At 52.2% G+C, this 27,958-nt stretch overlaps 11 protein-coding genes across 11 annotated transcripts; 3 read left to right on the top strand and 8 right to left on the bottom strand.

The window, feature by feature from the left end:
• Positions 1 to 82: 82 nt before the first annotated feature.
• On the bottom strand, positions 83 to 1,626 carry PG986_002376 (uncharacterized protein; the record flags this gene model as incomplete). The annotated part of the gene is made up of 4 exons (XM_066838598.1): positions 83 to 296; positions 925 to 1,039; positions 1,093 to 1,352; positions 1,433 to 1,626. 4 exons carry the CDS (start codon positions 1,624 to 1,626, stop codon positions 83 to 85), a joined length of 783 nt encoding a protein of 260 aa, XP_066707491.1.
• A 789-nt stretch (positions 1,627 to 2,415) lies between these two features.
• Positions 2,416 to 3,141, bottom strand: PG986_002375 (uncharacterized protein; the record flags this gene model as incomplete). Its single annotated transcript, XM_066838597.1, has 1 exon — positions 2,416 to 3,141. One exon carries the CDS (start codon positions 3,139 to 3,141, stop codon positions 2,416 to 2,418), a length of 726 nt encoding a protein of 241 aa, XP_066707490.1.
• Positions 3,142 to 3,355: 214 nt separating this feature from the next.
• Positions 3,356 to 4,696, bottom strand: PG986_002374 (uncharacterized protein; the record flags this gene model as incomplete). Its single annotated transcript, XM_066838596.1, has 1 exon — positions 3,356 to 4,696. One exon carries the CDS (start codon positions 4,694 to 4,696, stop codon positions 3,356 to 3,358), a length of 1,341 nt encoding a protein of 446 aa, XP_066707489.1.
• Positions 4,697 to 5,481: 785 nt separating this feature from the next.
• Positions 5,482 to 6,698, top strand: PG986_002373 (uncharacterized protein; the record flags this gene model as incomplete). The annotated part of the gene is made up of 2 exons (XM_066838595.1): positions 5,482 to 5,650; positions 5,707 to 6,698. The coding sequence occupies 2 exons, from the start codon at positions 5,482 to 5,484 to the stop codon at positions 6,696 to 6,698; spliced, it is 1,161 nt and encodes a 386-aa protein (XP_066707488.1).
• Positions 6,699 to 8,431: 1,733 nt separating this feature from the next.
• PG986_002372 (uncharacterized protein) lies at positions 8,432 to 11,539 on the top strand (the record flags this gene model as incomplete). Its single annotated transcript, XM_066838594.1, has 2 exons — positions 8,432 to 8,504; positions 10,989 to 11,539. The coding sequence occupies 2 exons, from the start codon at positions 8,432 to 8,434 to the stop codon at positions 11,537 to 11,539; spliced, it is 624 nt and encodes a 207-aa protein (XP_066707487.1).
• A 721-nt stretch (positions 11,540 to 12,260) lies between these two features.
• PG986_002371 (uncharacterized protein) lies at positions 12,261 to 13,089 on the bottom strand (the record flags this gene model as incomplete). The annotated part of the gene is made up of 3 exons (XM_066838593.1): positions 12,261 to 12,378; positions 12,439 to 12,634; positions 12,711 to 13,089. 3 exons carry the CDS (start codon positions 13,087 to 13,089, stop codon positions 12,261 to 12,263), a joined length of 693 nt encoding a protein of 230 aa, XP_066707486.1.
• Positions 13,090 to 14,017: 928 nt separating this feature from the next.
• On the bottom strand, positions 14,018 to 14,705 carry PG986_002370 (uncharacterized protein; the record flags this gene model as incomplete). The annotated part of the gene is made up of 2 exons (XM_066838592.1): positions 14,018 to 14,217; positions 14,312 to 14,705. The coding sequence occupies 2 exons, from the start codon at positions 14,703 to 14,705 to the stop codon at positions 14,018 to 14,020; spliced, it is 594 nt and encodes a 197-aa protein (XP_066707485.1).
• A 1,422-nt stretch (positions 14,706 to 16,127) lies between these two features.
• PG986_002369 (uncharacterized protein) lies at positions 16,128 to 17,380 on the bottom strand (the record flags this gene model as incomplete). Its single annotated transcript, XM_066838591.1, has 3 exons — positions 16,128 to 16,603; positions 16,662 to 17,120; positions 17,242 to 17,380. 3 exons carry the CDS (start codon positions 17,378 to 17,380, stop codon positions 16,128 to 16,130), a joined length of 1,074 nt encoding a protein of 357 aa, XP_066707484.1.
• An 887-nt stretch (positions 17,381 to 18,267) lies between these two features.
• PG986_002368 (uncharacterized protein) lies at positions 18,268 to 21,109 on the bottom strand (the record flags this gene model as incomplete). Its single annotated transcript, XM_066838590.1, has 3 exons — positions 18,268 to 20,269; positions 20,353 to 20,945; positions 21,005 to 21,109. 3 exons carry the CDS (start codon positions 21,107 to 21,109, stop codon positions 18,268 to 18,270), a joined length of 2,700 nt encoding a protein of 899 aa, XP_066707483.1.
• A 1,412-nt stretch (positions 21,110 to 22,521) lies between these two features.
• On the bottom strand, positions 22,522 to 24,131 carry PG986_002367 (uncharacterized protein; the record flags this gene model as incomplete). The annotated part of the gene is made up of 4 exons (XM_066838589.1): positions 22,522 to 22,993; positions 23,045 to 23,399; positions 23,497 to 23,504; positions 23,872 to 24,131. 4 exons carry the CDS (start codon positions 24,129 to 24,131, stop codon positions 22,522 to 22,524), a joined length of 1,095 nt encoding a protein of 364 aa, XP_066707482.1.
• Positions 24,132 to 26,903: 2,772 nt separating this feature from the next.
• Positions 26,904 to 27,626, top strand: PG986_002366 (uncharacterized protein; the record flags this gene model as incomplete). Its single annotated transcript, XM_066838588.1, has 2 exons — positions 26,904 to 27,473; positions 27,528 to 27,626. The coding sequence occupies 2 exons, from the start codon at positions 26,904 to 26,906 to the stop codon at positions 27,624 to 27,626; spliced, it is 669 nt and encodes a 222-aa protein (XP_066707481.1).
• Between the last annotated feature and the right edge of the window lie 332 nt (positions 27,627 to 27,958).

The following is a 27,958-nucleotide window of genomic DNA, read 5'->3' as shown; positions in this document are numbered from 1 at the left end:
CGTCAGTAGAGCAAGCAGCTGGTTAGGGGGATTTGGGGGATTTTGCCAGCTCCAATTGCGGTCATTAGGGCTTAGGCGCACGCTAGCACCACTGGAAGTCGCTGTAGCTGGCACCACTGTAGGCGGCGTGCGTTGGTGAGGCCGCATTCTCCCGTGAGGGACCAAAATCAACTTTCGCAATACTGAGCTCACGCTCCTCTTTCTTTCCTTCTTCATCCTCCTCGCCTTGCCAGCGAGGAGGGGCGCAGTTGGTGTAGGCTCGTCCCCCCGAACAGCAAAATACACACATTTTGTCACTGCATTTTTGTATGAGACTCACAATCTCGTCCCTTTGACTCCTTCGATTCTCGAATCGTCGCGAATACAAATCATGTAAACTGGGCACGCGTCGACAACCATGCGTGGTCGGATTCCCTTGAACCGCGCAAAAGCAACCGTCAATAGACACAAGGCCGGCTGCATTTCACTATGTATGCCCTCCTGGGCCCTGGAAGTCGACTCCAGGTGTCGTCACCACTGCAAACCCATGGCAAACCCTAGCCAAGTAGGTACCTATCCAAGGACCTCTTGCTGGTGAGTACCTTCCGTTGATCCCGCGTTGCTTCCACTGCACGTTGCTGCCAAATCAGGGCTAGACCCCAGGTAGCCTGTCCACTAGGGCCTGCTGGCATGAAATGTTTTGTCCAGGAACCTCACACTTTCCGACGTCCTCCTTCTCTCCTCTCTCTCTCTCGCCCTTCTCCTTCTCCACAGCTCTCTCCAGGTAGTCGAACACCTCACACAGCCGACACCACCTACTTCACCCCTGAAGACGCAGAGACAACTTCAAAATGTCTCCCCCATCCTCCGGAGCCAGCGGCACGATTCGGCCTTCCTCCCCAGCCCCAGACCCAGACCTCATGGACGACTCGGGCGACAAGTCACCTGGCGGCATGCAGGCGAGCATCAAGACCTTCTTCCACCGAGACAATGGCCAGAAGAAGCCATCCAGCGTCCCTGATCCAAGTGTAAGCTCCTTTCCCCGCTCCTTTGCGTTGCACTTGAACAAGTAGGAAGCTAATCATCCACGCACCAACAGACGCCGATTCCCACTGGCATGGAGAGCATGCGAGACTCCATAGTTCGCATCGTCGACACGGTCGAGAGCCAGCAGCAAGACATGGTTGGCCTCACCAAGGAGTTTGATGACATGGAGCACTCGATGCAGCACGGCCAGCGTACTCTCGACGTCTCGCTCCTTGTTGAAAAGCAGAGGCAGATCGGCAAGCTCCTCGCCGACATCCGCAAGCAGCAAGTTCGTCTCAAGGTCAAGCTGCGAGAGCTCCGCAACAGAGTCCAAAGCAGGAAAGGCCCTGACGCCTACGTCCAGTGTCTCTGGGACGAGTTTGGCATTCTAGACAAGTATCCCGACTTTGCCGTTGCCGACAAGTACCTCGAGAAAGGATTCGATCCTGTCCACTCCATGAACAAGAAGGATCTGAGCAAGTTGAACCTCCTCAACTCCTCCCAGACCGGTGAGAAGCGATCGGCCGCCCAGGGAAACCGGTCTCGCAAGCGAAACAGGAGCAACAGGTCCGCACCCGCAGCAGATCGGTCTGCAGTGACTAATCCCGACATGCAAATCATGATGAGTACCATGGTAAGCACACTAGCAACCATGCAGCAGCTCCTTGTCCAACAGGCTGCTACACCCAAGGAGACCCCCAAAGACACTCCCAAAGACACTCTCAAGGACACTCCCGAGGAGATTGTAGCCAACCAGCCACTCGCGTTGTCCAAAGCGGATCTCACGCAGGTTGTCAAGGAGGGTATCATACAGGCTGCCGGAGAGCTTCTCAGTCGCAAGAAGGGTGGCTCAAAGAATCCCATTGTCCTTGATTCTGACGACGAGGCTGTTAAGCATAGTGAAGATGAAGATTAGGAGATTCAATGAGAAGAACCCGTAGATAAAGTCTCTGCCTGCTGTTATTCTGATGTTGATTTATGCATTCCTGTTAGTGAAACCTTGCTTGCCATCTTGGTTCGGCTTGCGCTCTTCTGGAAAGTTTGTGTTTGATCTAGGCGGCATTGTCTCCGCCAATCGAGTGTTGAAGTTGCGCCGTGGCGATTAGTGGCTTGCGGTCGACGCCCTTGATCTCTTTGATCCTCACGCTGGTAACCAGCAACTATCCTACACAAGTTTATGTGGTATCGTATAATTAGTCACTACTCTAGAATACGTAATACAACGTATCCTCATGGCAATCCGCTCCTACTTTGAACTACGGCGATATCTGCAAAGCACACGTCATGTAAGTTTATTTGTATCCTTCGCTTTACCCTCAGGTAGCCAGTCTGCTACAAAGTCCTATCTCTCTGCTAGTGCCACAAAGGGGGGGTTACAGCGGGTATCGCCCTTTACAAGTGAACTTGCCATCATGCTCCGCATGAAGCGTCGGTATGAACAACTTGCAAGCGCGAAACGGGAGCACCACCTCGCTCCATCCTCATGAGAATCGAGGTGCCCAGTTGCAACGCGTATCTGTTGATAAAGTGCACCTTGCTGTCCTCTGGCTTCCTCGCGCCATCGACCGACGGAGTGACGACCTCGCTCTCTGGGTCCCCCGACAGGATCCGAAGCTGGGCATCCGGGAAAAACGTGAAGGGTGCCAGTCCCGCGGCTTCGGTGGTGCGGCCGACGTCGCCGCTCCAGACGATCCGGGGCTTGAAGGGTTGCTCGTCCAGATTCGCAAGCTGCCTGGCCGCTACCGGTGTTGCCACACAGATATCGGCGTTGGCGATGATCCTGATGATGAGGTCTTTCCAGAGCTGGCGATTTCTCTCGACGAACACGGTAGCATAGCTGCGAGAATCCCGCTTCCGAACTTGATGTATATAGCAGAGGTCGCTAACAATGTCGGTGTACTCATCATCTTGGTCACAGTTGTTGAGATAGGAATCAACCTTGGCGTACGCTATCTCAGACACCGAGTAAACACCGCCGTGGATTTTGCCTTGCGACGACTTGTTTTCCCGGTATCCCTTCATGATCTGGGAAACTTCCAGATTATCCCTAGCGGTAGATTCATCGTCGGTGGCTCCTGGGTGAACCTTCTCGTCCTCAAAGCCTTTGTTCATAGCATTGTTTAGCTCGCGCCCCATTGTACCGAGTCTGACTACATCCAAATACAGTCGGCGACGTTTGATCAGCTGATCAAATCTCGCACACAAGTCATCTACTTGGGCATTGGTGACGCCGCAAACAATGGCCTGGACTATCTTGGGTTGGTCGTCATCCGCCAACATCTCCCAACAGGCCATGATGACGAGAAGGAGGCAGACATGGGTCTTTCCTGTGCGAGACGCACCCACAACATTAAGCATCCCGTAGGGGGAGAGAATTGAGACTCGAAAATACGGCCTGTTGGTCTGGATCGAGATGTTGAAACTCTTCCCACATTGCTTCTGTATCGTTATCATGGGATGACAGCTGATGGGGTGCGCCCATGGCACGTTCGGCAACCGCTTTCAGGAGAGGAAACATCTCGGTAATATGACGGGTCTCGATCTCGCCTCGAAAGTTGAGAAGATATCGGCTCAGGCGAGCCAACTCGGATGCATCTTCCGGGAAGCATGTCAAGTCCGATATCACAGCCAGCTCCATCCTCATCGTGCTATCAGTGACAGCTCGAACGATGCTCGCCTTGAAAATATGGCGTGCGAGGGCTTCCTTGTCGTTCTTGGCAAGCTGCTTGATCATATCTGCAGTCGAAGCAAGTTCGAGTCCTGGCGGTAGTGTCGGGAGGCGAAAAGGAACAAACGGTGCCGCCCCAGCTTCGGCTGGCCAGTCGGGCACTTGTGGCGATGTTGCAACGAACATGGCAGATTCAATGCAGCGAAGGCTCTCTGGAACTTCAATCCGCGTTGCCCGCAATTTGGGGTCCTCTTCCAGTCGGATCGGCGGATGCTTGAAGGATTGGATGTGTTCTTGGACAAAGGATTCGACTTTATCCCCCCAAGCATCCCAGGATTCGCCTTGGGCGTCATATGGGTCGTCTCGCTCTTTATAAACCTTGCTCATGGCCTCAGCAGCGCCCTTCAGGAACGTCTCTTTGTCGACTTCACCCGCATGTGGGCCAGCGTATACATCTAAAATTCTTACCATCATATTGGCTTTAAGCCAACTCGGGTCGGCGCGCTGATGGCCCAATCTGCTCATTTCACTTCTAAGCTCTGAAACGAGGAATTCCGTGACCTTGTGGATGAGCCAGTCCTCACGGATGCAGTCTCTGGGGACCTCCGGGATGTCGTACGCGACGGAGACGCTGATGTCGACATCTTCTTTGTCCAACTGAGGGAGGAGATCCAGATCTTCGTCGTCCTCAATCTGCACCAAAATGAGATATTCCGTAAAATGCCCTTGGTGCCGAGACCTCTCAATTCCTACTGCCATGCAGGTGTAGGATTCAGCTTCTAGGGTTCCGCATCGGCCCTCCTCGTACAGCTGCTCGTAGAATGTGCCATAGGCCAGCTTCACCGACCGCTCCTTCATGCTGCGGAACCGCATTTGCGCGGCTTCGAGGAATCGGAACTTGGCTTCATGCGGCATCAGCATGTCCTCTCGGCGGCGAAACTGGAATCCGGGCCTTGCTCGGACGGCCAACCGGTCCAATGGGTCCTCGACTGGTCGCCAGGTTCTTCCCTTGTGCGACACCATCTTGGCTGTGTAATGTTGGGCTTGCGGCTCGACGGTGGCGTTTAATTGCGTCGGAGGGGTCGATGACAGGAGGGGGAAGTTGCTTGGGCTTCCAAAGCAATGTTACTCATGTGTTGCTTGTGAAAGCTTTCAATGGTAATGAACGAGTGTGGGATTCGCAAGGGGTGTGGGAGAGTGATGGTGGTCGACTTGGGGATGGGCTTGCTACTTGATTCGGGCCGGGTTTGCACGTTGTACAGGTATCGATAGGCTGCTCTGCATTACCAAAAGATTCAGAATGGTGGTATGCAAAAGTGCTGGGGGCTTTCCAGAGGCGATAGAAAGGGTTTCAGGCCTGCAGCTGATAAGAGAGGCTGAAGGTGGTTGAGCTATGATAGGTAGCCCTATAGAAATCGGCATACGAGGCCAGGTCCCAGGCGCCCCGAACAAGGGAATTGTATCACTTTGTTGCTTGAATTATTACATTGCAACTGCCAGATAAGACATGAGGGGCTTTGTTTTCACCTTGGGCGAACACTCTACTGTGTTGCCAGGGACTGGTCCATGACGCCACAGCGGCTGCGGGTAGCACCGCCACAGCATTGGAATTTGGACCAGCCATTTACACTTGGCGCTTTGGCTTTTTTTTCCTTCTAGGTCCAACAACGTTCAAGGTTTAACCCAATCTCCTGAGGGTGAGGTCCCGTCACGTCAATGTCGATGTTCTTTGATTGGATGGGACGCGAAAGCAATCGATCCACTGCGTCTTTCTTTTCGATGCGCCCGCTCGACAACTCTCCATCCTCATGGCACAACTGCCCGAGTACCTGCTCCGGGGACTCGGCCCGTTGATAAGTACCGTCAGGCTGCCGGCCATACGAGAATGCGCCGAGCGCATAGCCATCAGCGATGTCGAGGTTCTGTCCTCGTACAACTGGGTCAACCCTGCCCGCCCCGCCACCATCATGGTCCCAGGTATGGCATGTCGTCTGTATAGCGTGACCGGGAGCCAATCTAATCTGAGAATGCAGGAGGGCCTCGAGTCTTGCGATCTCCCATTCGGGCCGTGCAACTGGAGAAAATGGAGACACCCGGCGAAGTTGACCCGCATTTGACTCGTCTGCCGCAGGGTGCTGTTCTGCAGCCTCTTTTTCAGGCCGTCGAGGTGTTAAGGCCAGAGTGCCGCTTTGACAATGTCGATCTCCTGACGAGCCGTGTTGTCCTCATGAGGCTACTCAAGTTCTGTGCACTGGGTACCGGCTCCTTTCGGCTGTCCGCGTCCGTGATCCGCAACTCGCTGGTCCTGCACATCTCGACCAGGGCAGAAGCAGAACTCGAAAACGATGGCATTGGCACGGCTGTAGGCGCTGGCTATGGCTTCTCCTTCGAAGAGGCCGTGACCAGCTACCCAAAGGGGCTAGAGGATAGCCACTCCCACTGGCGCATCCTGCGCTACAATCTAGGCCCGCTAAAGTGCGTCCTTCACTACGAGGCGGACGCGACAACGGAGCCGTACGATGGCGGCTCCGGCCAACTGCCCGTCGTCATACCGGCGCCCGACGACCTGTCTGCCACCGTACTCCTGCGGGGGCACCTGACGCCCCAGGAAAAGACCCTCGAAGTCAAGAGTACCGGCAATACCCACATCTGGAAGGTTAGTCAACTGGCCAGCAAGATCTGGGCTGGCTGCACCGGCCATCTGCTCCTGGGCCGCCACTTGGATGGCCAGCTCCAGCATGTGACGATGAGGAACATGCGGCAAGAGAGCGTCAAGTGGTGCGACTTGGGCAGAACGCAAGCGGGCCTGGATAGGCTTCCACGTCTGATCTCCGAGCTGAAACACACGGTGCGGGCCGCACCCAGCCGCCAAGCGATGCTCATCTTCCATGAGTGGCCCCGGCTGCAAGTGGAAGTGTACGACGCCCGCCACCGGGAACCTTTGGTCTCGCCACGTATGGCCGAGAAGTTCTGGGGAAGAAGGCCAAAGGGTGCAAAGCCAGGGACCAACTCAGGACAGTCGTAGCTGTACCACCCTAGGTTTTGAAAAACTCTTGGTGCTACAGGTGGACTGATCCGTGCTGCGCCACGGCCACCAGGGGCAGGTAACGGTAAGGAGCGATATTGAAGTGCCCTGCCAGCCTGGCTATTCTCACTTCCGGCGCCTCCAATCCTACTTTGACGGGGAATTGGCACCTGACAACTGACACGCGATACCGGGCTTTTCGAACGACACATGCCTGATTCCTAACCAGCCCGCTTTGGCTCCGACATTGGTAATCCGGACATAGAACACGCCTTGCGGAACTGCCGGGTTCGTACGTAATCAATGGCGTGCTTGCGGGCAAGTTCCGCGGATGGAACGCAACGTGGTCGTCGATTAGCAATGCGTGCTGCATTGCGGAACTAATTACAAATCAACTTTGCGACAAGGCCGAGTATTAATAGGGGGCAAACAGGACCGGGTTATGAGACATGGATGAATAGACGTAAGCCGTAATAATTATAAGATGCAACCCCCTCTGGCTGACCCCCCCCCCACCTTACTGACCCCCTTAAAATAGATGTAAAAATTAATAATAACATTAATAGATAGGTTAATTAAGTAATATACATTGTATTTTAAGGTTTATTTCGGCTCGTGCGTATTATAATAAAGTTACCCTTATTATTAGCTCGATTTATATTAATTTTCACTACTTTACCGGCGCCTTTTTTCGGCCTTTTTTTTAGCCTTCCTTTTTTAATGTTCTCTTAAACCTCTTTAATATTTACTATATAAATAAAGCCCTTATTAAAGTCTTTATTAACCTTCCTCTTTTTAAAACCTTTATTTTCTCTAGATTTACCTTTAAACTAGCCTTTTCCTACTTTAATTAATTAATTTAAGCCATTAAATTATTAATACTTTTATCGAGTTTTTTTTATAATAACCTTTTAATTAAATTACTAGTAATAACCTTTACACTAAGTATTATAACCTTTAAATCTTTAACTTACCGGCTATTTTTCGGCGTCTCGATCCTTTTAACCTTCGGTTTAATTAGTTAACACACATCCTCGGCGATAATAACCTCGTTAATAACTCGCATTATATTAAAACGCCGGAACTTATTATTTATCGGTTTTTTAATACTAAAAGGGTAGATATTAATTATTACTTATCCACTAATAATAACTTTAAAAGTAAAGGCTACTTTATATACTTTAACTTAAGCTTAAAAGAAATCCCCCTTCTTAACGTAGCTATTATTAATAATAGTGTATATTAAATTAAGCTCCCTTTAAAACCTCTTTTTAAAACCTTAAAATAATTAATATCTAGGGGCTAGAGTATATAAGAGCTGTATAGTAGTAAATAAAAGAGCTACACCTTAGCTTTTAACACTATTAATATAAAATTATTATTAATATAATTTTTATAACGTGGTTTACTACTACGCGACGTATATTACTTGGCGACGTACTTTAATTTAATTTTAATATAATTAAACTTTAACGCGTAATACCTTTATAATTATAATGCTTAATTAATCTTAAAAAGATCGGATAATTTTAATACTTTAAGCGATACGAAACGGACCGAATTAAATAAGTTAAAGAGTAATAGTAAAAGTTTATAATATACCCGAATTAATTTTACGTTATCGAATTTACGGCCGAACTTTAAAACGCGAAATCCGATCGAAACAATATAAAATAAATTTAATTAAAAAGGAGGTACTTCGTAAATATATAATTAATTTAAATATTCGAGGGATGCCTCCCGATTTCGTTAATATAAAAGATATAGTTAATTTTTTTACCGCGTCGCGCGGTGACGACCGCGTTAGTAAGTATTAAATTAAGTACTTTATTAACCGTAACCCGGACTTAAAAACTAAAATAAATCGTTGGTACGATTATTAAAGGGCTTTTTACGAGGATTTTAAAGTTATTTTTACTTAGTTTACATTAGTCGTAAATATAAAGGCGAAATACGGGATCGTTAATAAAGACATTTAGAATTTCGATAAAACCGGCTTTATAATAGGTATAATCGGATTAATACTCGTCGTAATACGCGCTGAGCGGCGTAAAAAGGCGAAGTCGGTCTAGCCTAGTAATCGGGAATAGGTAACGGTGATTAAATATATTAATTTGTAAGGCTAATATATTCCGTTATTTTTAATCGTTTAAAATTAATATTACTTCGTAAATTAATCCCGCGAAACCGATTTATCGGGCGACTAGGTAATTAAGCCGACTTTTAATAGTTAAACTAATAACGAGATAGGCTTAAATTAAATTAAGTATTTCGGTAAATATATTAGATCGTAAATAAAAGGTCGTTACCGTCTCTTAATTCTCGACGGCTACGAGAGTTATATTTCGGCTAAATTCGAGGTATATTATTAGGATAACGATATTATTACTATTAATATACTTCCTTATTTATCGCATTTACTTTAACTTCTCGATATAATACTTTATTCGCTTTTAAAGTATACTTATTCGAAATAAATCGAGTTATTTATTAAGGCTTTTATAAACTATATTATTAAACTCGAGTTTTTTATCGCCTTTAAAGCCGCGTATTTTACTGTTTTTACGGAAGTTAACATTAAATTTAAATTTAACGTATTTAATTTAATACCTTATAATCTTAACGAGGTAATTAATAAACTAAATATATATCTCCGGATGCTTATACTTAACCTATTCCGTCTAAGGACGGCTAGTACCTATAACCCTTAAACGTCGTTTAACCCCTAATAAATAACTAAGTATTTTATTTATATTAAAAAGAAGGTGTTTACCTATTAAGGAAGCTCTCCGACGCCGATTTTAAATACGGTAGACTAGATAGCGAAAAGTATAATTAAAATAGTTTATAAAATAATCCTTATACGCGATAAAATATATATATTAAAAGAGGCTAATTTAGTACTTTTTAAGCGCCGGAGAGTTAAAAAGTCGCGAGTTTAGTTTAAAAGAGCCCTTATTATTAAGGAATTTTAATAGTTATAAAACGAGAAGGTAAAAAAGGAAGCGTTTAACGCTTAATGAAAGTGAAAATAAGGGTTCGTTAAAGCAAAGGGTGATCGGTAAAAGGCGCTATAGTGTTTACGGCGAGATAAGTTATAATACGCGAATATATAAAAAAGATATAAAATTAAGCGAGGAATTAAATAGCGAGTAGTTTTAATTAATTTTAAGTATTATAGTTAAATTAATTTATATAAAAGGGTCGAGAAGTGGAAAAAGTGCGTCGCTAAGTAATATACGTCGCGTAGTAGTAAACCACGTTATTTATTAAAAATTAAAAGCCTTTATTAATTAAGATTATTAAGCTTTGTTAAAAGGATAAAGATTTTTTTAACCACTTTAAGGCTATAGGATTAAAAGTTTATCCTTTTAATAACGCTTTAAAGGCTTAATTTTTATGTTTATAATTAACCTCGTCCTTTTTTTAAAAAAACTATTATTACTAAACCGATTAACTTTTAAATATAATTAAAAGCGATAAAATATTATTAATAATATTAATATATTTCAAAATAATTACTTACTCGTAATTAACTAAGTCGTTTTGTATTAAACTTTAATAAGCGGCAAGTTTAATTATTATAATACCCTCCCTTATTATTATCGCAATTCCTACTTTATTAACGTTAAATTTAAATCGAGGGGGTATACTATTAATAATAGTAGTATTAAACCGATTAAGAAGCCCTTGTATAGCCCCGTTTAATATATATACGAAACACCGAAAATTCATCGCTTTAGCACGCACGGTTTTAAAGGCCGAATAACGTTTTAAAAAACGGTACACTTATCGTTTATTAATAAAGTAATTAACCCTTTTATAAAAAAGATACGTTAAATATATATACGAAATAGCCGGTACGTTAATATATAGCCTAGGCTAACTTAAAAAAGGGTTTATTTAATTAAAAAAGTCTTTTTTATAAGGATAAATAATTATAAAACCTTATACTTCTCTTTTTTACTAAAGTTCTCCTTAATTCGATTATAAAGGGTGCCCTTATTAATATTATAATCTTTAGCCGTATATTTAATACTTTCGCCGGCTAGCACGGCTTAAATCGCTTATATAATATATTTTTTTATTAATTATAGTATTAATAAAAAGAGGAAAAAAAAGATAAAGAATTTAATATATTTCAATTAATAGACAAGTGAGATTTAACCCCTTTATATACTATTATTATTGCTTAGGGGCACTAAAGTCATCTGAAATCAGGGGGGGTCAGCCAGAGGGGGCTGCATCTTACTTTATATAGCAAAAGAGATCAAGACGTTGCAAACATAGCTACTGCCGAAGTCCAAATCCCCGCTGCGGTGCCCTTTGAGGGTGCCACAGTTGCCAAGGAGGTGAAATCACATGACGTCGATGCCGTCCTCCGCGGCCCCGTCCAGCGCGTGCACATCGACCAGTCCTACCGCGCCTCGCTGTCCCGCGTGCCGCATCACCTGCCCCCCGACGAGGCCGAGTCCCTGCTGCGCGGCCGCGTGCAGATCATCAACTTCTGGCGGCCCATCGCCACCGTACAACGCGACCCCCTGGCTGTGGCCGAGGCGGCGTCCGTCGCCGAGTCCGACCTCGTCCCCATCGGGCGCTACCCGGCCCGGCGGGGTGATACCTTGGCCGTCGTGTATAACCCGCAGCACCGCTGGTACTACAAGCACGCCCTTATGCCCGAGGAGGTTTTGTTGATCAAGTGCTTCGACACCAAGACGGACGGGCGCGCGCGCCGGGTGCCGCATACGGCGTTCAGCGACCCGGATGCGGATCCCGGCGTGTCGGCGCGGGAGAGCATCGAGGTGCGGTGCTTGGTGTTTCACCCAGAGGATCAAAGCTGAAGCTATTTGAGCTTTGGTTTACCGAATCACGACAAGCGATGTAAGAGGGATTAGGTTGTGTACACGCAGATATGTTGTTGAATCAAGTAATGCAAGTTCTGTGCATGTGGCACAAGCAAATGTAGAAGTAGAGCGTGCGATCGTTTGGCCTTAGCTAGGGTATTATGACTATATCGTTTTCTGTTGGGCGTAGAGAGAACGCCTCAGCCTTATAACGGAAACAAAGTCCCGGCCGGGATGCAATCTCTTTATACTAACATTATACCATGCTTCACTTTACCGCTGGGGCCTTATGCCGTGGATTCTGCTAGAACAACCCACCTAATTACCAATCCTCTCGAAAATATCATGAAACAAACGATGCAAAAGCATAACATAGTACTTTCGGGCCGGTCAATCTACCGGTTAGTCCAGAGTCAGATCTATGACCTCAACTTTCTTGTCGTCTTGCTCTCTTCTCCAGTCGAAGGTCCCGTGGGTTTTGGTCTGATTCGAGCACATCATTGAGCTCCCGCTTGACAGTCGGTCTCTGCGGTTCATACTTTGGGCGTACTTCGACCACTTCCTGCTGTCTCTTCCGGTCCACTATCGACTTTCCGGCCCGCCGTTCACTTGGCGAAGCCGGTGGCGAAGGAGACCGCGGGAGGATGAGTTCCTGCTTGAGTGCCTCTATGAACCAAAGCGGGTGAGCCACAACCTAGCAAAAGCTTATAAATACAGTTCACTCACCTCTCGATCGGTACAAGAACCGATACACTGCAATGGGTCCTCGGTCCTCTGGGATATCGTCCCACTCGTGGTTCTTTGTCTGCTGTCTGGGGGCTTCGACTTTGCCGCAGCTTGGTGACGCTTAGCATGAGAGTACACGTATCACATCGGATGCTGAACTGGAAACGCACGATGCACCGTGGGAGATCGCCTTCCCTTTTAAGGCCTTCTCGGAGAGCTCGAGGTCTTGGCCGCGCAGAGCCGAGCCACGTTGAGAGCCGGTCACCTCGCGCAGGATGATGCGGAAGACCTGCACCTCAATTACTCCAATGTCCCTTGCTTTCCTCCTTGTCCCTCTGTACGCGATCTCTCCGATCGTCGTCCACCCTCCGGGACTATTAGCACACTAATATAGGAGGGCGAAAGGCAAGTGCAACAGCAGATAGGACATGGGGCGTGGTACCTGTTTTCACAGGCGAGAATCTGAACTTCTGCTGCACCACATTCGCGCCCTGCTCGTCCATCATCACCGGGCCCGAAACGGATCGGTAGCCACAGCCAGCCAGCACATACTCCTTGCCCGTGCAGTTGTTGACCATGTACTTGCCGTCCACATAGACGTGGAAGCTCAGCGTGTGGTTCTTGTAGCTGAAGTCGTAGTTTGGGTCGACGTAGGTGTCAATGACGAAGGGGAGATTGGTTAACGAGTCGATGTATTTGCACATTACTGGGCACCGGTTTTGGGTAGGCGGCGGCGGGTCGGGATCGCGATATTCCTTAGCAATCCTCCCGCCCACCCGGACATAGACTTGAACTCCGGTGTTGCCTTTTAGAATTGCCATGATGCGTAGCGTGAGGGGAGAGTTGACGCCGGGGAACGTTTGTTGGTTCACTGCCGTTGAAGTTTAAAATGACACCTCACCTGGTGTGGCGTGCACTTGCACCTCCACATGTCTCATATTCTTAGCCACAGCCCTGGGGTTCAGACACCAGTAAAAGGAAATAGACTCTGGGTTGTACCCTTGAAATGAGAATATGATCATGTCGTTCCACTAACAGGACCGCCCCTCGGGCTTTGAGCATTTTGAGCCTCCTCTAATTATACAACTGATCTGGAACGCAATCCATTATGTATGACTCGGAGCTCAGAGATAGTGAGTTACCCCTGGTTACAAGCTCTAAGAAGGGAGGCACCGTACTCCAAGGCCTCTGTATTCGTGCCACCATCGCCACCTTCCGATACAAAGCCAGATCGCTATATAGTCTCTACCCTACATGACGCCGCGCCCTCTTTCCAGGTCGACTGGGCCCGGCGCCGTCATGAACCAAACCCCCATCTCGCTGAGCTCCCGTTTGACGATAGTCCTTGGCGCTTCATGTTCTTGTCCAACGTTCCTGGCGACCGTCGCCTGCTGCTGCTGTCGTTGGTGTCTCTCTCGGCCAGGGGGTATTAACACATTCCGACCACCTCCGATGGCTGGCAATGGAGGCAGTAGAGGTAGTGGAGGCGATGGTGGGATGATGAATGTATCCTGGAGTACGACTGAAAGAGATGAGTGAGCCACCGACCGCCAAGCTGAAGAGTTACTGGTGAAGAAAGAGTCGCTCCCTTACCTCGCGGGTGGTACAGAAATCTGTAGATTCCAATGGGTCCCAGGTCCTCTCGAACCAAATCCCATTTCCGGCGTTCTGCACGTTGATGGGCGGTTCTGCTCTCTCCGAGTTCAGTAGACGCAAAGGAAAGAAAGAAAGACGGAGGGCAGTTAGGACTCACCTTTCTAGCTCTGTTGTATCGTTCCCCGTTCTGACCATCTCGGCAACGTTGAAGCAGTCAAAGAGTGATGGCCCGCTCCGGATGCCCACCGGCTTGCGCCGAACGACGCGGTAGACGCGGACTTCGATGATCCCCCAGTCCCTTTCTCCATTCCCTGTTTCTCCCTTCACAGAGCGGCTTTGCTGGCTGTCGTCGCCTATTCGATCTCAATGCTTAGTACGGTGTATATTAAGTACAGTTCAATGAAGCGAAGAGGAATCGATGGTAACTGTCCATCGTCGAATACTAACCTCTATCCACAATCGGGAACCTGAACTTCTGCACGTACGAGTAGCCCTTTCGCGCATCGAACGACGTCGCCCGGTCCATGGAGTCGCGCGCGCGCCCATATCCAGCCCTCACGTTCTCCCGAGTAATGCCGCACGAGGCCGCGAGCCTGTCGCCGTCCACCGTGACGCTGAAGTGCAGACGGTGGTCCTCGCCGCGCGAAAAGTCGTACAGCTCGTCCACCGCGACGCCGACGGAGAACTCGGTGTTGTCGGAGGACTCGATGTAGGTGTACGTGGACGGACAGATGGTCCGCGCCAGCTCCTGCGACCCGGCGGGGACGGGGTATTCATTGGCGATTAGACCCCCGACTCGGACCACGACACCTATTCCTGGAATTTCGTCCAAGACGGCCATTCTGGGGGGTTTGTCAGTATCGCGCTGTCGCGATGACTTGGCTGTAGATGGTGGTTGTGAAAGTTGGTTGTATCAAGCGGTGGTGTCGTGTTGAAATTTTGCAAAAAGAAGAAATGTGACGATGCCGGATCTCATTTGCGGGTTTTCTTTTCGACGCGACGCGTAATAAAATCCCTGCAACCTGGCGAGAGGTGACACTGTAACGATACGCTAATCCATTTTCACATCTGCAAAATTGTCGTGTTGATAATCAGAAAAGAGCGGAGTTGAGACACTGTATCGTCTGTTACGACTGAGGTGAACACAGGATACACTGTCTCAAAAAGAAAATTATGGACCCTCTTTTACTTCCCCCTATCCAACTATGCACCTTTTCAAAATAATGACTACCATTACATCCAGAGGCTCAATACACCTGGATCTAACTAATAGGTACAGGAAGTAACCAGCCCCAAGCGCTCCGTGCTTGTACCGCTATCACCGCCATCATCGCCCCCTTTTCAGTTCGTCTTACGTCCCCGCCGTGCTTTCTTTCCAGCGCGACTAGACACGCCAGCAGTTGCCAAGTATTCATCTATTTCGCTGGGAAGCCCTCGCTTGGCATTCGCCCTCGATGACTCGTTATTGTTGCCGCGCTTGGCAACTGGCTGCCGTTGTCGCCGGCTCACCTGGTTGCGTAAACGTTCCATGATGTTCTCATCATCTATGATGGCTCAGTGAACGGGTAAGCTAACATGGCCACCTGGAGGGGGAGGGTAAGCTCGGAGAAACGCAAATCGGATTGCCTTGCCTCTTGGTCGGTATAGAAGATCGAACGAAGCAAAGGGTCCAAGCACTTCAAAAAGCCATATGGTCTTCCAATCCTCCACTGATTTGCTGAGAACGCAACGATAGACGTTGGCCGTTATGGTGCCTGGTCCACCGTTGATCTCGGTCGCGTTCGTATCCTCACGGCCGCTCTCTTCGCCATTTGGCGCTACGCGGATCACCCAGAAATCAGTATCTCGGCGAGAACGATAGCAACCAGGGGCAAAAGGGTGGACCGAAAATCGGTTGACCATACCTCTCCTTATGCCCTGTGCTCGTGCTTCTCGCTGAAAGTTATGCTCACACGTTGCCGTGTCAGCCACCTCCTAGACGCAGCGCTTTTGTAACCCCTACTGCACCCCTGTTCAAACTGTAAACTCCATATCAAAGCTACGAAGCCATGACTTACAGGCAGTCCTAGCTTTCTCTGAGACGCTGATGCTAATATGCTAAATGTATGTGATCACTGGCGAATCATTAGGTATCGATAGGTTTACTTTATTGGCCCCTTTTCTAAAGGAAGATCTAGGTTTTCGGATATAGACTACCCCTGTTCCGTCCCTCTGATACTCCCGCTACTGCAAGGCCCCCTTCTCTCTCTCTCTCGCCACTACCCTAGGAAACTTGAATGACAACCTTCCCAAAGTGGCCCCCCTTGAACAAATACTCAAACGCCTCCCGCGCCTCCTCAAACCCAAACACCTTGTCCACGACCGGGTGAATCTGCTTCTCCCCGGTGTACACACACTTCAACATCTCCTCGAACCGCTCCTGGCTCCCGTTCAACATCCCCTTGAGCGTGACGTTGCGCTTGAGCGCGAGGACGTTGGTGTTGATCCGGTTGCCAGGGGAATCCTCCTTGCCGGACAGGTACCCGATGCAGGAGATCAGCCCGCCAAACGCGACGCACTCGAACGACTTGGCCAGGGTCTGCGCGCCGCCCGTCTCGAAGACGACGTCGGCGCCCTTGCCGTGGGTGATCTTGAGGACCTCCTCGTGCCAGTCGGGCGTCGTCTTGTAGTTGATGGTGTGGTCGGCGCCCATCTTGCGCGCGCGCTCGAGCTTGGCGTCCGAGGAGGAGGTGATGATGGCTGGCAGCTGTTAGTCAGTATTCCATTCCGGGACACGGGGTGGTAAGGGGTCGCTTACTCGTCAGCCCCAAAGCCTTGGCAATCTGCAGCCCCGAAACGCTCACCCCGCCCGTCCCCTGCAGCAGCACCACCTTCTCCTTGCCCTGCATCGGCTCCCCCAGGGGCTGGAACGAGTTAATGCTCATCCACGCCGTCACCGCCGCAATCGGCAAGCACGCCGCCTCCTCGTCGGACAAGTAATCCGGCACCTTGACCAGCCCCGTCGCCGGGAAGACGCGGTACTCGGTCAAGCAGCCCGGCAGGGGCAGACCGAGCCCCGACGCCATGTCCTCGGCGACGATCTGGCCCTTGACGTGCGTCTGGTTGAAGGTGGCCATGACGCGGTCGCCCTCCTTGAAGCCTTCGACTCTGTCCCCGGACGAAACCTTGGTGATGGTGCCGCAGATGTCGGAGCAGGGGACCAGGCCCGACTGGTCGGCGGGGACGTGCTTGTGGTGCTTGTACAGGCCCATGCACACTTTTCACGCTCCGAGTATCAGTGGTATGGTCAGGAATAAAGGGGGGGAGAGAGAGAGAGAGAGAGAGAGAGATCAAGCCGCGACGCAGGAGCCAGCTCACGTCCTCCCACAGGTACTCACCTTCCGTGTCACGGTAGTTCAGCGAGACCCTGTTGATCTTGACCAGCACCTCGCCCTCCTTCAGCCCCTCGGGCATAGGCGCATCCTGCACCAGCTGGATCTTCTCCAACCCATCCTGGTTCGTGACCCACTGCTTCATCTTTGCGGTTGGCTGATGTTTGCTGGTTGGGTGTTGCTGGTTACTAGCTTTGCTCACCAGTGGAATAGGGGCAGCAATAAGAATTGTGACGAGAGATCTCGGGTATGCAAGATACCAAAAAAAAACTTCAATAACCAGATCTGATCCGGGAAGGGGAAAAGAAAAGGATGGATGCTCGCCGAAGCGGCACAACGCCCGCACGCCCGCCGCCCGCCACATCCGTTCGGCATTTGCTCCTCTGCCAGCCAAATTCTCTCGGCATCTCTTCCGCTTTTGGCCACCGTGCGGATCTCACGGAGCCCACTCCGATCCACACACCAGGGCTAGCTTATCGAGTCACCTTTCGGGAATGAGATCCGCAAAGCCTAACCAGAAAGATGGGGAGGCCCTTCGGTGGCCCCCGATGACACCATGATTGAGTAATGGCGTTCCGGCAAACGTCACCCATCAATTCGTAATTACAAGGGATCCCAGAGCAATGAGCACCAGACGCATACCCGAGATCATATCTCACGATGTCGCCATAGTCGAATCCCGCCATGTGATGGGTTGTCATTATCATTCATTGAGCTATCTAGGTAATTTTCTCTGATATGTACATGTACAGTTCTTTAGAGTCGGCTCGTCTAATCGAAAGCCACGCATAAGGATCCCCAACAGAAAGACTGCATACACTCAAAGTATGGTTGGTTGGTTGGTACAAGGTTCCCGCCCTCCACCCGCTAAATAATCAGGGTATCTCCGTTTATGACCATGGTAAAAACGTGTTGCAAAAATCGCTAGTCGTAAAATGGACGGTGCATATATCCAAGCCGTTTCCGCTGATTCAACTCGAGGGAGCAAGCCGTGTGTTGGTCGGGCAGGCAACCTAGCGCGCCTGGCAAGACTTATCGGAGGCCGTAGGGCCCCTTTTCGACCACGAACCCCACGGGCTGCCTGGCGCGGCGGTTCTTGACTCCCCTGGGCGGCATAATGCTGGGTCGCTTGGCGCCGTTCTTGCCCTGTGGCCGGCCTCGCTCGTCGTATCCCCATCGGGTGACGCCACCGCCGTTGACCCAGGGCTCCAGGTTGCGGCACTGGCTCACATCGCACCACTCGAGCTGGGCGCAGCCGTCGAGGACGCTCTCGATGCCCATCGCCGTGACGCGGACACAGCCGCGGACGCTCAGGCGCTCGAGGTCGGTGAGGTGCAGGGCGATGCAGGCCAGACTGTTGTCGCTGACGGCGCTCCCGCAAAACGCCATCTTGAGCTCCTGCAGCTTGGGCAGCCCAAGGGCCACGACCTCGGTCGCGGTATCCGAAAGAGCGCAGCAGAAGGACAGGTCGAGATGGGTCAAGGCCTTGGCCGAGTTGGCGAGGGCGATGATGGCGTTGTCCGAGAGGTAGGTGCAGTCGGCAAGGCACAGGCGCGTGAGGTTGGCAAAGCGGTACGGCGTCCATGTCTGGAAGCCGGCGTCGGTAATCGAAGTGCAACGCGTGAGCGAAAGCGACTCGATCCGGTTGGAGGCGTGAGCGGCAAGATGGGCCATCGACCGGTCCGTGATGTGCTTGCAGTATGACAAGTTCAGCCGCTTCAGCTTGGGGCAGCCGACGACGGTCCCCGGAGGAGGCAAGGTGACGGTTTGTGTCACGGGCTTCCCGCCTCTCACGCGCGAATTGGATATCACGACCTGCTTCGTGGCCTGGGCGTGTTCCGGTACCACCCAGCCGACGACGCGGGCCAGCAGATTGTCTCCCACCTTGCGGCAGTTGCTCCAATCGACCTCCTCGAGCCCCTTGGCGTGCTCGCTCATGTCGAGGATCTGGTTTGCTGATACGTCCCACACCGACTTCATCTTCCATATCTTGATATTCTTCCCGCACATCTTCCAGAGGGCAGAGAAGCCCTCGTCGGTGACGTGAAAGCAGTTGCTGAGGTCCACCGAGCGGGGGCGAGGTCCGAAGAAAGGAGCCAAGATCTTGACCAGGACATGGTCCGTCACCCGTCGGTTGTGGGGCGTCAGGTCGACTACAGTGCATAGCCTAGGCGACGTGGCCAGGAGCTTGCGCCATCGCGTGGAGACGATCCGGAGCCGTGTGAGCTCGGGGAGGTCCATCCATTGGAAGATGGAAACAAGGACGTCTTCGGGGAGCAGGGACTGTTCCATGCTGGCCGGTCGCCGCGGGAGGATCCTGGCCTTCTTCGACGGCCCTTCCGAGTCGGGCGAGGACGGGATACCGTACTTGATGGGCGTGGACACCTCGATAGTGCGATGCCGAATCCCGTTCGAAACAGGCGGCGTGCACGGAGAGTCGGCCGGGGGCGTGGGCGGCGCAAAGGACCCGCGCCGGCGGTTCCTCATGTTCTCCATGTCGACGCTCAGGAAAGGGTCCGGGTCTTTCGACAAGATCGGATCCGAGTCGTCCTTGGCCGGGGACACTGGCAGGGACGGGTGGGAGAAGATGGCCTGCTGCGGGATCTTGATGGGCGTCGTAGGGGTATCGGGCCTGTCCAGCTTTGCTACGTCCACCATCTCGACATCTTCGTCCGTGGGCTTGATTCTGGTTCGGGCCGTGTCCTCCACCTGCTTCCGTATGCCGGGAGGGCATCGTTTCCACAACTCGTCGAGGGCATCGCCTCCAATCATCAAGCACTCGACCGTGGTGATGGAGCGAACCGTGGCCGTTCGCCTACGCGACAGGCCGAGACTGGACACTTCGCCAAAGTATTGGCCCGCGCGGAGTCTGGGCCGGATGTACGAGGAGCGCGTCACGCGTCTCGTCTGCGTTTCTTTCTTGGGCCCGTCGTGGATGACCTCGGCCTCGCCGCGGACGATAAAGTAGATCTCATTGCCGGGGCTGCCCTGCTGGACGATTTCCGTGAAGGGCTTGTAGGTTTTGGGCAGGGCGCTCATGCCCAGGAAGTGCAGAATATCGGGGGGAGCGTAGAAAAGAGCGGCAGCTCCTTGAGCGTTTGCCGCACATTGACGAACCCGCTTCCCAGGGCGCTGGCGGCCGGGTCCTCGATGACGCCCGGGCTCGGCGATTTCCGCTTCTTGTGGTTGACCACGGCTCCCTCCTTGATGGCCCCCATGTCGCCGGTGGCAACCTCTCCGGGCGCGGCTTCTCGAGACACCATGTGCTTGCGGGTATGGCTGCCTTCTTGGCGCTTTTTCTTGAGGATGGTCAGGCGCTCGTGGGCCTCGTGCCGTATGGCCTTTTCCATGTCGGGGAACCTCGGGAGCTCGAGCTGGAGGTCCTCCTTCTTCAGTACGAGAAGCAGGCACTTGGTGCGGGCAATGATCGTGGCCGTCCGCGGCATGTCCATCAACACGCCGATCTCCCCAAAGAAAGCGCCGGGCTTCAGTTCTGCGTGGATCGCTTCTCCGTCGCGCGAGGTCACGGCGACAACGCCCCGGACGAGCCAGTACATGGCCTTGGCCTCATCGCCTTCGGTTAGGACGTGGTCGTGCGGCGAGTGGACCTGGGGTCGCAAGTGCTTGCCGATGGCGACGAGGAACTCTTCTGGCGCCGACATGAAAAGCGGAAACGATCGCATGCGGTCCAACAGGTCCAAGGGCATGTCCTTGATGGTCGAGGCCGTCAAGGGGAGGGCCGCATGGGCCGCGTGGGATTCGTCTCGACATTAAAGGATCTGATGAGCGACGCAGAGTCGGGAACGGCCACGCCGGCTGGGTGATGGGCCAGGGCCCTGTAGGCCGAGGCCGTGGAGCTGCGATTCCGCCTCATGGCTTCTGCCGGGTGGGCAGCAGAGCCGCTGCTGGATGGCCGGATCTGTCAATGCCAAACACCTCTGGTCGTCGGCGCTGGTCCCCTGGGTGTTTCGGGTGGGCAGACTGCAGATGGCCGTCACTCCCTGCCGCGGCAAATGCTTCGAAGCTAGTGTAACCGAACGGCTGATGATTCAGGCAAGCAACGGGTTCATGCTCTACCCCGGCCGGTTCGCCAGGAGGATTCTTTCCACGTAAGGGCTGCTGCAGTCGCGGAACCGAAAGCAAAGACAGTTGGGACAGGCAGGCGGGCTTTCTTCTCCCAAGAAGTAGGTATGCACACGGACAAAAATGTTATTGGGCGGCGAATCGCAAAGGGGGGGAGGGCGGGGGGCGGACGGGCGGTCGAGATCGACGCGGCTCAATTCTGGACTTGGGCGGAGCGTGTTTATCCACAGAAGCTCAAGCGACTTGGTGATTGCGGGGACTCGGGTCGCTAATGTCTGTCGTCAATTGGCGGTAAAGATCAATCAAGGGGTTCGTTGCGCCGAGCGAGCAGCCGTCGGTTAGGGTAGAGCCTTTTCGCGGGCGGACGTCTTCAAGAGAGCAGCCGCCGGGGTTCGTTTGGTGGCGTGGGCTGGATTCGAAACTCGTCGCTGCTGTCGGCTGAGCTTGAGGGTGTCAGTCAGCATACTCCCGGACAAGAATCCAAGCAAGAAGACACAAGCAAGCACCACACGGCGCCGCCCCTGTCAGACACCGCACGGCAAAACGTACCGTGGCAACAACAGCAAGAACAGACTCGCGATTGGGTTTGGACAGCCGGGCTGCGGGTGTTCATGGGCTCCAAAAAAATAAGAGAGAAGAGGTCTGTCTGTCGGTGTTTTACTTCTTGGTCGACACAAGCTGCCCGTCACAGCAGCACGCGAGCACTCTGGAGTCTGGACCAAGCGATTCTGGCGGTCCAAGGTATAAAGCGTGGGGTGTTTTTTTTTCTTTCTAGCCAGAGCAGGCAGGTATCCGTGCTGGATCTATCGGGCAATGGTTACACAAGGGGTGCTGGCATACAAACAGACAACGACAATGGCCAAAGACAAACATGCATCTGATGAGACAAGCAAGGATTATGACGGCGAGCCGAGAGCAGGGCAAAATAATAATAATAATAAAAAGAAAACAGGCAGGGAGGTCAATGTAGCAGTAGGATAATGTAGGGATGGATGGGTAAGGGTATTATGATGGGTAGCAGCTTCACTAGTGGCCTGGGCTAGAGGAGTAGAGCGTACCGCCAATTGCTTCCGCCGGCTGTAGTAGTGGGTTGAAGGGGGCAGAGGTCACGGGGGTTTGACGTAAAGCGAGCGTACCTGAGAGGTATAGCCTGGGTAGGGCAGATGGCAGAGCAGCGAAGACGGCTCACAGATTGGTATCTGGTCAATGGGCAGATGTCGTGATCATGGCGCGCGATAGAAGAGGAGTACTGGAGGTGTGAAATGGAAACAAGTCGACCAGAAGTCGGACTGTCGGAGCGGTCTTGGGTTGTGAACGGTCGTCTTGACCCGCGTTCCCAGTCGCTTTCCACCCTGTGGTCTGCTGGCGGCTGCTACTGGTGCTGCTGCTGCTGCTGGCTGTCTGTCTGTCCCTCCGTCGTCGCGCAGGGAAACAGAACTGGAGGCTGGAGGCTGGACTGGGTATGGGTGTGGGGAGCTCTCTGTTGTCAGAGGGAAAAGCAGCAAGAGAGACAGGAGCTGTACCGTAAATAGGACCGCTGCTATGTGCTAGTCGCCATTGTCTTGTCTCAAGCTTGAGGGTCTTGACGGGGTCATTGAGTGGGCCGAGCCGGAGGGTATTGCATACATAGGTTAATCGAGAGTGCGCACGTCTCTCTGCGTTGAGGAGGTCAGAGCTTCGGTTGGTGGTGTGTTTGCCAGTAGTCTGCTGCTGCTGCTTCTTCTACTTCTTCCACTTCTTCTTCTTCTTCTTCTTCTCTTCTTCTGCCCTTGTCTGTGTTGGGATAAGGACCCTAGGCGCACTAGCAGGCACAGGCAGCAGCACGGGGCACGGACTGGCCCTTGGCCCATCGGAGTCTAAGTTGCTGGGCAGGAGTAGCTTGGCTGCTTGGTTTTCGCGATTGTGTGTGTGTGTGTGTGGTGAAGCGGCGAGAGGGACGAAACGAAAGGGACGGCGGGAAGAGGGCAGTGAGGGGAGGGGGGAACCGATGGATACAGTCGTAGGATAGAGAGAGGGGCCGTCACTAAACCGTACCATACGGCTGAGCCGGTTGGCTGCTAGGAAAGTTGGGAAAGGATACCCTGTCTTTGGGGGCAGGTCGATCAATCAGTCACTCAAGGCCAGTTGGGAAATGGATGATGATGCTGGCATGGGAAATCAGCAAGTAACCTTACATACCTACACACCTAGATCAAATTTGAATCGGTTCGTTTTTATTTTTAGCTACATGCGAGTACATAAATGCACATTACAAGTAGGCAGGCGAGGAAGTAAGCACGAAATGGCAGCCCATGCATGGCCCTTCTGGGAAATTGTGTCGCAGCAAGAGACACATATTCTACATGCAGTGCGACGCCTGCAATGGAGGTCAGCCTCTGCCGGATTCCCATTCCCATTGCTTCGATGGGCGCGCGCAGAAGCGGGATGGGCTTCTAGAAGCTCAAGCCTCAAGCCTCAAGCGGTCGGGTTTCTATCTGATTGGCAGAGTGCCATCGTCGAGAAACTGCGCACTGGCACGGTTGCAGTCGAGGTAGGTAGGTCAGGTGCACGCACCTGTAGGAGGCCAGGACAGGAGGCCAGGACAGGAGACCAAGACCAGGACCCTGGAAGTTGGACTGGGCTGCCGGGCCAGGTCGAGTGCAGTGCGCCAGAGAGTGAGAGAGAGGGGGAAGCAGGGGAAGGTGGGATTGGGATGGTTGGTTGGTGACCACGGTTCGGCTTGCGCTTCGTCCAGCTGTAGCAGCGAATGTAACCTGGCGTGTGCTTTTTGGGGGGGTGAGAGGGGGGATCGAACTTTTTTTTGGGGCTGGCATGGCGACCGACCGTGACAGCATCATCAACAAGTCGTCAGCTCAATCTCCATCACGAATCACCCGTCAATGGGAATTTACATTTGGAAACCGGGAATTGGCAAGGTACCAGGCCCCAGCTACAGCAAACTACTGTCCCCATACGTTAACCTAGGTAAGGCCAATCTGTCTGGCATTGGGTTTATTTTAGTGATACGGCTCTCGGGAGGACGGCTGCACATCATCAATTGGTAGTGTCACCGCTAGACCCAAGTGCTGACGAGTAGCGCCGGAGCCTGTGCTTCACATTGAGTGAGCTTGAGTGAGCTTGAGTGAGCCACTCTCGCCCTGCCCGGCCCCAGCCTGTTTCTTCTGCAGCAGTACTGCAATTAGATCGGAGGTGAGTATGGCGGTAGCTAATACTCCAATGACGGTATCGCCAGTCACGTAATCTGCACCTGCTCCTGTAAGGAACGAGCTGTGCTTCCCGTCAATGGAAAAGAAAAGCACGCGATGGCGGCGCAGCGAGGCTTTGCGAGTGCCCCATGTGCGGTTCTTTTCAGTGAGCGTGTCTCGCCTACGAGCGAGTGACCGTTGAGCGAAAAGAAAACTGGCTGGGAATTGGCTTCGGTCGCCCCCCCCAGTGGCCAGCAGCCAGTGGCAGAGTGGCAGTTCGCCCATCCAACGGTGTGCCGTACACAAAAACGGTCGTTTTCTTCTTCTTCTTTTCTTTGGGGGATTACTGCCAGTCTACGTCCCATGATGAGCAGCTAGCTCTCTCGCTATCTTGCAGCTCCGATCGCTTCGAGGTACACGCCGTATGTACTCCAACGACATGTGTCATTCGGATGACCCGTCCGTTGTCTTGTCGTCCTTCTCAGACTAGAGATCAGCCTCCCCCCAGTGCCTAGGTAGCTGGCTTCCTAGAGGGCGAGCACCTGTTTCGTGTCGCTGGTTTTCCCAAGCGTCGACGAAACCCATCCAGTTCGAAAACAGAGGCCATCAGCTTTGTTTTGTATGCAGAACATCAAATGCTATACAGTAACCATGTTGGACGGTTCACCTCACTCTCTCCCCCGGGCGAGTATCATCCGTAACGAGGAAGAACCGGGTGCATTTCCCAGACCTGGTGATGGCCTGCCAGCGAACGGACAGCCCTGTAGATCGGGTTCGGGGTTCTCTTCACATGTGTTTCCTCAGGCGGGCACATCCCTGTAACCGTCCGTGGCTCAGTGTTTCAGCACCTTCGGACGAGCTTTCGAGAACAATTCTAGCGCTGCAGGGAGGGGCTTGCATGTTTCATTCGCCGGAACCCCACCGGTTTTCTTTTTCTTTTTTTGTCTCTCTCTCTCTCTCACTCTTTCTCTCCCCAGTGCAGGTGCCCGGTGGTATTCAAAGAGTCGTTGTTGGTTGGGTATCGCGAGATCTTCGGCGCGCGTCTAATTCCAAATTCCGTCGCTAGCCCCAAGCGACTCCATATATAGGTATGTAGGTATGCACGAGTCCCGCACGGTATCTTGTGCACGCGATTGCTACGGACTGGCCGTTGCTTAGATGTATGTCATGGCAATTTCAAGCCGCAAATGCTGACGGACATTCGTAGATCTCTGGTGGCAATTCGTCATGCTACGCGTGCACCAGACGAACAAGTTCCAAGAAAACAAGCAATAAACCCCGATATTCCCTTGTCGTTGAGCTGAACAAAAAACAATCCTTGACTCGGAGTTCGTCCATCCAGCATGGCAGACGCAGATCCATGTATCGTGTCGTCGTTCTAGCGCATAGTCTAAGCAGACACTCAAACCGTGACATCTGACGCCATGGCGGCGGTTTCCAGCCTGTTGAACCTATCTAGTGAGAATTGAAATGCCAAGAGAAAGAGACATGAGTCTCAATTGCAATTCTTTGCCTATCTCCGTAAATTGCCATGTCTGAGGGAGTTTTGGAAACAACCTCTGATGGCCAACAAGTCGCGAGATTCGCTGATGACGATGGGAGGTTCCCTTGACTATGCTGCAGGTAGCGCACACCTAGCCCTTCACGTATGTCATGGAATATTCAAGAGAACTCAAGGAATCTGTCGAAGACGCCCAAGTCCTTCTGTAATGGAGTTTCGGAAACATTTGCAGAACGCACACGGAAAAATATCGCGGACATATCCGCGGTAGACTGTGTGGATGAGGAGGAGACGCTGCACGCCGAGCCCAAGGCCCTGGCGGCGGAGGGTCGGATGCGCGCAGGGGTGAGCGTACGCAGCACTGCCACGGCAGGTGCCCCTGCTCCTTTTTCTGCCTCTCGGCCAGGAGTTGGCGACGAAGACATGGTAGCGAAGAGATATGTCGCGAGCTTCGTCAATGACGATGCGATGTTTCCTTCTCCCGGCCAACTGCTAACCCATTCTGAAAATAGCAGCTTACTGCAATATAAGCACTCCCAAGTAACGAAGCGTCCTCGAAATCTTCAATCTTAGCCCTCTCACTCCTTGGGCAAGAAGAAAGGAGAAGTCCCGCACGACATCCATTTCAACTGCACCTGATAACTACTCTTACATGCGTACATAGCTTGGTTACATCTAAAAGCACAGGGAAGAGTCTACAAGGTCACGAATGGGTGTAATATCATTTGATTGATTTGCCTCAAAGACAAAGCTCCTATTCTCGGGTCAACACCCAAACGCCTCAGCATCTCGACCCGTTGCATGGGGGATGTAGCTGCATAAATACCCAAAATCCATACCGAAGTGTCTCGGTATCTCCCTGGCATTCGCCAATATTTTTCCAATCCCCATACTCCAAAATGCCGTCATCACCATTGCGCAAGTCCCGCAGGCTGTTGTGTGTCATGTGTAGAAATCCCAGCCAGGGCCATCACAGCCCAGCCAGTCGCAGTTCCTCCCTCTCCCTCTCCCTCCGCGCCCGCGCCCTTACCTGCCGCCTCCTCCCCTCCCGAGTCCGCCGCCACTGCTCCCGCGCCCTGGCGCGTCTCTCCCCCCTCCACCGCCGCCCTCGCCCGGCGCCTCCTCTGCCGCCAGAGCTCCTCCCGCTCCTCGGCGACGTCCCTGTCGTACTCGTAGCAGCCGCGCTCCGCCGCCCCGACGCAGTCGTACAGCGCGACCCGGTCCCGGGGCCATTGGCTCTGCGGCCCGCACCGCTCCTCGACCCAGACGCCGAACTGTGCAACAATGGTCCGGATCCGCTCCCCGGGGGCGCTGTGCTCGTAGATTTCGCGGACGAGGTTCGCGAACGCCGTCTCCTGGGGGTCGTTGCCGGTCCGCAGACCCGCATTCCCCGTACACATCGGCACGAAGGCGATGAGGCACTGCTGGAAATTGCGGAGGGCGTCTCCCCTCAAAGGGGGGATGGTGTGGTAGGTATTGAACTGGTAGATTAGATCGTGCACGCAGACGTCGTACCTCGGCAGCCAGACGGACTCGCTGTCGTCGTCCATCAGGGCTTCGGCCGCATCCATGTCCTCTGGCCTAGCGACGTGGTGATCGTTACGGAGCGAGCCGACGCGTAAGGGGGCGCGCCCGCGCCGGGTGGTTTGAGGTCGTAGTTGATTAATGCGATGGCGGCAGGTGCAGATCCCCTTTTCGGTAATGTCGCAGTAGACTCGGGCGTACACGGGGGAGGCTCTCCAGGTAGAATTGTGACAGCATTTCTCCCTGATTGGACTGGGCCATGATGAAATTTGATGTTGAGAGAGAGATTGATTGATAAATATAGATGTTCGAATGAATGTCAAAGGTGACAGTGATGATAGTAAGGAGGTACGCGTCAGGATTAGCGTGTAAGTCGAGCAAAGCTCAAGTCTCAATAGGTAGTTCGATCTCGAGAGGTAGGACGGTTATA

The sequence above is a fragment of the Apiospora aurea genome (assembly GCF_038362705.1).
Source record: "Apiospora aurea strain CBS 24483 chromosome Unknown utg000001l_segment0_segment0, whole genome shotgun sequence".
NCBI classification, from domain to species: domain Eukaryota; kingdom Fungi; phylum Ascomycota; class Sordariomycetes; order Amphisphaeriales; family Apiosporaceae; genus Apiospora; species Apiospora aurea.
The sequence above is the reverse complement of the archived record's forward strand: the minus strand, read 5'-3'. Positions and strand labels throughout refer to the sequence as shown.